Source organism: Teleopsis dalmanni, chromosome X (assembly GCF_002237135.1).
Source record: "Teleopsis dalmanni isolate 2A chromosome X, ASM223713v2, whole genome shotgun sequence".
NCBI lineage: Eukaryota > Metazoa > Arthropoda > Insecta > Diptera > Diopsidae > Teleopsis > Teleopsis dalmanni.
Genome location: NC_051848.1, coordinates 23,766,813 through 23,776,412, shown reverse-complemented (window position 1 = coordinate 23,776,412; position 9,600 = coordinate 23,766,813). Strand labels below are relative to the sequence as shown.

At 32.7% G+C, this 9,600-nt stretch overlaps 1 protein-coding gene across 1 annotated transcript; it reads left to right on the top strand.

Annotated features, from left to right (window-relative positions):
* LOC119688131 (ATP-binding cassette sub-family G member 1-like) lies at positions 1-5,792 on the top strand. The gene is made up of 6 exons (XM_038102788.1): positions 1-661; positions 2,365-2,670; positions 3,519-4,852; positions 4,908-5,008; positions 5,073-5,361; positions 5,431-5,792. Exons 1-6 carry the CDS (start codon positions 36-38, stop codon positions 5,640-5,642), a joined length of 2,868 nt encoding a protein of 955 aa, XP_037958716.1. The 5' UTR covers positions 1-35; the 3' UTR covers positions 5,643-5,792.
* The last annotated feature ends 3,808 nt before the right edge of the window (positions 5,793-9,600 follow it).

The following is a 9,600-nucleotide window of genomic DNA, read 5'->3' as shown; positions in this document are numbered from 1 at the left end:
ACTACAACGGAATACGGAAGATATATATAAAAAATATGTCATACACAACAATTTGTTATACTAATGTGGATGATATTTCATCCAAACAACAACAACAACAACCACACATACCATCACCTCTTTTGAACTCCAATAATCAGTGCAGTAGCAGTGCCAATAGCCTTGAAAATGATACCAATCCCAAATTGAAAATCCACAAAAATGTACACAACAAACCAAAATTACCAACTCCAACAAAAACTACATCAACCCCAATGCCAACAACTGTAGCGATGAATTGTAGTATCAACACAGCAGGAAATACAAATGATGCCACCCAACTACCATTGTGTATCGTACATGATTCCGCTGCTGCGGAGGGTATTAACAATATGGGCTTTGTGGGTAATTTTCCCGCACATACCGGCAGCGGAAGTCAACAGAGTGCGCTAGCAATGGAAGAAGTGCAACGTCGTCGTTCTGAGTATGCGATAGCCTATGCAACGGATGCCTTGCAAAGTGATAGTAACTATTTAAGCAGTATTAATCGGACACGTCCACTGTCGTATGTTCAAACGAAATTAACCAAAAATGGCTATGCTAGTGTGCTGCAAAGACAGGAACTTGAAGCTACAACAACAATGATGAGCAGCAATCAGCGACCGTGTATGAACACCAAAAAGTACGCAAATATATTAAGTAATGGTAGTTCTGGTAATGTATCTATTGAACCAACACTTGAAATTTACATTAAGACTGAAAAGTTTTCGGAAATTCTCATTTAAAATTCGCGCGCTGTATATTTTTCGATATTTTAAGTTTATGTAGTTTGGCAGCCCTGTCCTTAATTACTATGCCAAAAATGAGCGCGATCTGTCAGACAGTTCGTTTACGGCAGCTGTTGAAACCAGTTCACCTCAGTAGTGCGTTGCGAAATGTCTTCGACGGTCGTACGACCGTCCTGAAAGGCTTTGTACCACTCATAAACTTGAGTTTTCGATAAAACTGATTTCCCATAAGCCTTTTGTAGCATTCGCAACGATTCTGCACACGAAATTTCGTTCGAAACACAAAATTTGATGCAAACTCTTTGTTCAATATTTTTTTCCATTGTTTTTTCCGCAACGCACTACTGAGGTGAACTGGTTTCAACAGCTGCCGTAAACGAACTGTCTGACAGATCGCGCTCATTTTTGGCATAGTAATTGTCCTTAATTGCTGCAAAACTACATAAACTTAAAATATCGAAAAATATACAGCGCGCGAATTTTAAATGAGAATTTCCGAAAACTTTTCGGTCTTAATGTAAGTTTGGTAAAATTTCTTTATAGGTGTTTGTAAGACATTTGAATTATAGCCTGCATCCAATTGCACAAAATGCTGACATAATGTTGCGTTACAATAACAATGACATATCTACAACGATATGACATTCGATATTTTGGAAAATTTTGTGAAATACACGTAGTGCAGTTTAATTTTCTTGAAACATTTGAATGAACCAAAACTAATAAACATATATTTTCAATAGATCCTTGCCGTCACATTTTTTTGATTTTCACTGCTTCTCCAAGACAACAGTCTTATTCCAAGACAACCTGACGATGGTCGTCTGTTATCTGTTTCATATTTTGCTCTAATAAAATTATTTCACTTTATTGTCTTCACTGTATGTTGATATGGTTCCAAGCTAGATGCTTGGTTGTTCTTTAGTGCCACCGCTATCTCGTGACAACTTGCGTGTCGGTGTTGCTCTGCCAGATGCAAAATTTAAGCGGGTTTTAATGACTTGCCGACCAGAGTGATGTGCTTCTTCAACAGTGAAACTGGCGTTCAATCACAGCACCATCACTGCAAACCCACACATTTTTCGACATCAAACATCGTTTTTTCTTAAGATATTTCAGTAATCATAACTTCACTAGAATATGTAGTCTGAAATGTCATCTTTCAAACACGTATTCGTATGACAAAATCGGATAAGTGTTGCCCGATATATGGTACTAACACTATATTAAGATAAGAAACCGCGAATACTTTTTAATATCATCCAATATGTGCATATGCATCTGTTTTAACAATTTTTCATTTAGTTGAATATAACTTTTCGATTACATGTATCAAAAATATTTAAATCTTTCAGATTTTTTTAATAGTTTACTTACTCTCTAATAATACTTCCTCCTATCAGTAGTAAAACAGAAAATAATTAAAAAAAGACTTAATCAATTAGATCTTATTACCATCAACTCAAGTGCTTATCCATACAAGCAAGGTTAGCTTCCTTCTACCATAAAATATTTAAAATTCATCTTCTCATCATATGTAAACTATCTGTATTGAAGTTAAAAAATAATCTCCCATATCTTCCTGCTTTTATTTCAGTTCACAAAATAATCTATGCAATGGTGGCATATCTGGTAATCACATACTACCTACCAAAATACAAAATAATACCAGTCCGAATGGACAGAAGAAGGGCACAGTTTCATTATCACACCTACCGCAGCGTCCACCAGTTGATATTGAATTTTGTGATATATCCTATTCGGTGTCGGAAGGACGACGACGTGGCTTTAAAACAATACTGAAAGGCGTTTCGGGTAAATTTCGAAATGGCGAGCTTACTGCAATTATGGGTCCATCTGGTGCTGGCAAGAGTACGCTTATGAATATTTTAGCAGGTTACAAGTAAGTAAACACACACATGTTCTTTCAAATAAATAAAGGTAAAGCGATGTAAATTTCAAAATAGGTGCTCTGCGGTAATCCCGTGCTGTTGTAATTTAATAAGTTTTTTTAATGCATATAGAGCAGATTAGTTATTTCGCCTTCAAATTTTTTTTCCTTATTGTTGGATTTGTGGGGCTTCTCAGATTTAATGCGTATGAAATTCATTGAGGTCGAAAGATACAATCAAAACACTAACTTTCAATTCCATTTATGCTCTACTCGTATGCAACATAAAAACTTATTCGACTTCCTTGAATACACGAGGTCCTTACTGTTTTTAGAACACAGCAATATGTTAAAAAGTGGACTAGTTGGGAAAGTAAATGTGGCTTCACCACAAATCACTTTTAAACCAATTACCCTATTAAAATTTAAGGCTTCAAGACTTAACGTATAGAGTTTTGATTAAAATCTAAAAAGGTTACTAAAAAGTTTTGATGAATTTATCAAATCAGAATATACCATAACTCACATGTAAATGGAAATTTGGAAATTAAACTGCTTTATACAATATAATAACAGGATATATGGTATAATAAAATTTACTTATTTTTATACATACATACATACATACATGCATACATACATACATACATACATATAATTTTTCATCATTCGCGATAGATTTTTCTGAGCTATTTGGTATTGTGTTTAAGTAGTTAACTTTAAATTTCGTCCAGCTATTAAACGTTCGACATTTAATCACAACAGTTCCATACGTTCAAGTCATTTTCTATGATTCTATAAATAAATATCCTTGACGAAGTTTTATTTTAATAACTGCATGTCTTCTCTCCATCTTACAGAACGGCTCAATTGAGCGGCTCAGTATTGATAAATGGCAAAGAACGCAATTTACGTCGCTTCCGGAAGCTGTCTTGTTACATTATGCAAGACGATGTGCTCATTGCGAATCTCTCTGTCCGTGAAGCAATGATGATATCTGCCAATCTGAAATTGGGTAAGAACATGAGCAAGGCTGCCAAAAAAGTTGTTGTTAATGAAATTCTCGAAACGATTGGCTTAATGGAATCAAGCAATACTCAGACTTGTAATCTCTCGGGTGGACAACGTAAACGTCTGTCTATAGCATTAGAATTGGTCAACAATCCACCTGTTATGTTTTTCGATGAGCCCACATCTGGCCTAGACAGTTCAACATGCTTCCAGTTAATATCATTGCTCAAGTCATTAGCACGTGGTGGCCGCACTATAGTTTGCACTATTCATCAACCCTCTGCACGTTTATTTGAGAAATTTGATCATCTCTATATGTTGGCCGAGGGACAATGCATGTATCAAGGACGTGTACGCGGCTTGGTGCCATTTTTATCATCATTAGGTTACGATTGTCCATCATATCACAATCCAGCTGATTATGTGCTCGAAGTAGCCTCGGGTGAGTACGGCGAATGTGTGAGCAAGCTGGTGTGTGCTGTTAAGAGCGGTATGTGCAAGAAGTACAGTCAAAAAGACTATGGTGTTGGTTTGGTTAATGCAAAGGTTATAGCAAATGACATAGCTAAGGGTGGTGGTTGCAGTAGTGGTGTAAATGCCACCACTGCCACTACAACTGTAACACTGGAAGATGAGAAAAATAAACTGGATGAATTACCAACAGCCGAAGATGAATTAGGCGAACTTAAACCACCGAAACTAGAAACACAACAATCACAACAATCTGATTGCACTGTTATAAATATGTCCATGCCTAGCAATGGGAGTAGTAGTTCTGGTGCCATACCGTTTGGCGCGAATGGCAACGATGATAGCTGCAGCTTCAGTTCAAAGGGAGGTCAGAGCGCCCATGCAGTGGGAACTAATGCTAATACGGCTGGCTGCACTACATCGTTATTGGATTCGCATGAGAGTGTTATAACATTACCGAATAAGTCGGGTTTCCCCACAAGTGGCTGGACACAATTTTGGATATTGCTCAAACGTTCCTTCGTTACAATAATGCGTGATCGCATGCTGACGCATATGCGTCTGGCATCGCATATAATTGTTGGTGCAATTATTGGCATGATCTACTACGATGTTGGTAATGAGGCTTCCAAAGTAATGAGCAATGCTGGTTGCATTTTCTTTACAACTTTATTCACCATGTTTACGGCCATGATGCCAACTATTTTAACATGTAAGTTTATTCCATTATTAACAAAAAACATTTTGTTCATTTTTTTAATTTACAGTTCCAACCGAGATGTCTGTATTTGTGCGAGAACATCTCAACTATTGGTATTCGTTGAAAGCATTCTATTTTGCCAAAACCATGGCTGATCTGCCATTTCAGGTAAATTAATAGAAATATAAATATCCCTTTGGATTTTTGTTTTAATTTCTCCATTTCAATGCAGATCATCTTCTCAAGCGTTTATGTGATTGTTGTCTACTATTTGACTTCCCAACCTATGGAATTGCAGCGGGTATCGATGTTCGTTTTTATTTGTGTCCTCACCTCCCTGGTGGCTCAATCGCTCGGTCTACTTATCGGCGCTGGTTTGAATATCGAGGCAGGCGTATTTTTAGGCCCGGTCACGACAATACCTACAATATTGTTTTCGGGCTTCTTTGTCAACTTCGATACCATACCAGGTTATCTGCAATGGGTGACTTATGTCAGCTATGTACGCTATGGCTTTGAAGGTAAGCGTTGAGAATTTATCACATAATTCCTTTTGTAATAATTGCTTCTCTACTTATCTCTTATCTCAGGCGCTATGGTCTCCATTTATGGCATGGATCGTGCTAAATTACAATGCAGTGAAATGTATTGCCACTTCCGCAGCCCCAAAAAGTTCCTCGAAGAAATGTCCATGGACACTGCAGTTTACTGGGTCGATGCGGTGGCACTAATTGGCACATTCATCGCTCTACGTATAATCGCGTACTTCGTATTACGCTGGAAATTGCATTTGATACGTTAAATATCGTTAGTCTATTATTATTAATATTAATATTATGATTATTATTAGTATGTCTGCATATATATATATATATATGTATATATATATATATATGAATAATTGTAATTGTATTTGTAACTGAATTTGTACTAGAAATTAGTGAACATAATCATTTTCATCAGGATCATTTTACTCAATTGACAAATACGAGTATTTATTATTGTTTTATGTATTTTAATTGATAATTCGTTCCGTTTAGTAAATTAGCAATGCGATATTATTATCAATTAATTAATAAACTTAAGTATTTTTTATATATTATTTTAATACTTACATCTTAATTGGTAGCAAATTGTATGTACGTGCTGTTATGACTATTTTTACACCTTAGGATACATTTAAATGCGTTTGTAATCCACAGATAAAAAATACAAAGTGATTATTATTAAGTACTATTAGTTAATTAATTAAGGGTGCATGTGTGCATGAGGTGCTTTTTTTCTATTCATTTTTAATGGATTTTTTTTATCAATTTAATGTTTATTTTTAATTATTTAATTATTTTTAATTTTTAATTTTTTATATGTTTATTACAATTTTTTATGAATTCTTTAATTTTAAAAAAACCTATAAATATACACAAAGCATTATCGAGAGACATACCAAATATTATTGAAATTACAATAAAATTGTAAACTCCAGCAAGATATAAACAAAATCGATACATATGTGATTTATTATTAATATTAGTAACATTTCAGACACGTAATAAAATTTAAAATATTTTAAAATATGTATTGCAATGTGCAATGTGATCACAATTTCATTGTCTCATGATTCCTTCGAAACAGTGCTGATTAGCTGATTAGCTGAATGCGATGAATATTGTTAAATTAAAAACAAAATAAAAAACTTTGAACTCATACTTTAGTTTTCAACTATTTTTGATATATATTTTTTAAAAACTATAACAAGTGGTATTGTATATTTTGTTATTATTTTGTCAATTATCAATTTATTTATATGGGCTCAGCAAGGAACTACATATCTCAAAATTGACAAATCTCTTAGGGTCGCAGTCTTATTCTAATGAGTTAGAATAATTGAGGTACCTCTAGACAGAAATACTTAGACTTACCTCTAAACTTTGTATATTGAATTTGTTTGCTAATAATTATAATTAATTATTTAATACTTATTTGAAATTAAGTTTTTGTGAAAGAATATTTATAATTTACGAGACTCACATATGTCACACTCACATATATAAAGAAGTTTTCAAAATTTTACATGTGTCACTGACTCAATTGATAGAAATAACTCTTCGTATTTAACACTCTTCATAAAAATAGTATTTCAGTTTCAGTTTCAGAAATAATAGGTATACTAAACTGCTCAAGCAGTTTTGTCAGTTCAAGATTTCCATTATAGATAACTTGTTGCATTTCTGAAAAGAATGATCTATAAAATTTTCTATTGTATATTAAGATTTTTAGATATATAAACTGAAGAGTTGTAAATACCTGATCCCTCTATAGCTATATTTTCAAAAATTATAAAACAAATTCTTGACTGATTACTGAAAATTAATAAATGACAATTGAACTTATCGATTTGCTTCGATACTGAGTTGTAATTGTAGTACCATTGAAGAAATAAAAGCACATTCATCCGAATTTCAAGGTATCTCTCTTAACGCAAGATTTTACTGTATGGGTGACAACTGGGCTAATGTATCACCACATCACTAAAAATAAAATAAAATCATTGTTATACAGAATAATGATATTTATTACAAGACTAGTTATATACTTCAATATAGTAATGGCAAAAAAAATATTTTCTTAAGGTCGTTGGTTGTTAGGTTGTTAGCCCTAACTTCAGGAGAATATCTCCAGAAGTTGAAGAGCACTGAAAATTTCATTACACTCTATAAATGTATGAAATGCAGAGTAGTTTTCATGTTATTTGTGCAGAATATTTGATTACACTGTTACACTTAGTGACATATAGTCCGCTTATTTGTTAGGATCATAAAATACTTCTATACATAATAACCAATGGTTTTGTCAATGTTTTATAGAAATAAAATGTTAATATAGCAAATGAAAAAATGTTAAATGTTAATTGTCATCTTTGGGTATTCACGTCTTCCAAGCCGTTTATTAAAAATAACTTCAAAATATTTAAAGAGGCTGAATACTGGTATTCTAAGAAAAAATTTTTCTTCTACTCAAAGAAGGGACTAAAGTAGTGCATTATCTAGTGCACTATTTGTAGCTGCTCACAGTCATAGGTGTGTTAAATTTGTTTCTACCATATATATAAAATCACCATTCTTTATATATACATTCTTTATATAAAAATCAAAATTGGTACTTATTAGAAGGGTTTCAATCTCCACCATTTCGTAGGACCACAACGTATTTAAAATTTATTCCTTTCGATAGAATAGTCTGGCAGATATGATGTACCTACCATTCAAAACCAAAGAATTGAGAGAATACTAGGTCAGTATTTGTGGGATCTAGTTTATAAAATAACTTTTTATAAAAATACAACTATTTCTGCTATTACAACCGCCTTGTATGTCCAGAAATACCAAATAAGGCAAGGTATTCTCAAGAAGCAGATTCACTGACAGATGACACTGTATATTGGTAAATATTGACTTATTAAATACCTCTTGCCATATGATTTTATTCCAACGCCAACTTTTTTGTAGAGAGCATAGAGTGTAATGATAAAATAGGTTCTTTAATTCGATTTCAGAAATTGTAGGAAGAGACCAAAATAAAGCAAGAGGCACATAATTTATTATTTATTACAATCCAACTAAAAGTCAAATATAGTTATTATTTATTATATTTATAAATTTTTTAAAAAAATTTACTTGTGATCAATTTTATATAAAAAAAGACTTCACAGCACTGAGACTTCTTAGGCTTTCGGCTATATACACTATATTATTATGGGACAGCGTACCACATTATCTTCCACTTACATTATTTTACTAATTTGTATAGGTTTAAACGCTTTTGATTTAACTTCGCAGCCTACTTTTTGGCAGCATGCTTAGAACAATTGCAGCTTTTGTAACCAAAAGCTCTCAGATAATTTATAATTAAAATTAAAAAAAAACTTTTATGAGTCAGAATCGGAAACAATGAAAAGTTATTTAGAATTTAAAAAAGTAAATCGGTAGAAATCCACACATCAATATGTTTACAGAATATGGCTTGCTTATCATCAACTCAGGTCAAGAAATTTCTGAGAATGTCGATCTTCAGAAAATTAATTTTTGTTTTGAATTATCGCAACAAATAATAAATTTATATATAAAAAAATAGAGTAGGAAGCTAGAATCATTTATACAGACCTTTCAAGATACGGAAGTAGATAATCCACTGAATTCAATACCACAAAGTATTTTGTGTTGCAAATTTTTAAGAAAAATATGACTAATAATTTACTAAAAAAAATAATTATTTTAAGAACTTGATTTATAAATTTATAAATATCAATTTAATAATTTATTTAGGTATTTAGGGTATTTAGTAGAGAGCATCAGTATGGAAACGGAATGCCCTCTTCAATGAATGGAGAAAATGTCTTCAACTAAAAAATCACATTACGTATATATGTCGCTTTAATACCTGACATCCTATATACGTATATTATACGTACATAATAAACATTCGTATCCATGCATTTATGGACGTAGTTGGGAAGCGTGTTATACTCTTAATTCAAATATGGCTTCAATTTCTACGCAATGGCTACCTGATCATACAAATGCTTTTGCCACCGGTTTATAGCATTTAGGGACAACCATTATCCACATGAGCCATTTCTTTTATTATAAAATATTGTAAAATATTTTCTCGGGCACAGTCTTACGTCCATGCACTCATTATTAAAATCTTTTTAAAAAAATTACGAAGTTCACTTAGTCTTCATTCCATCCATAGAATAGTGA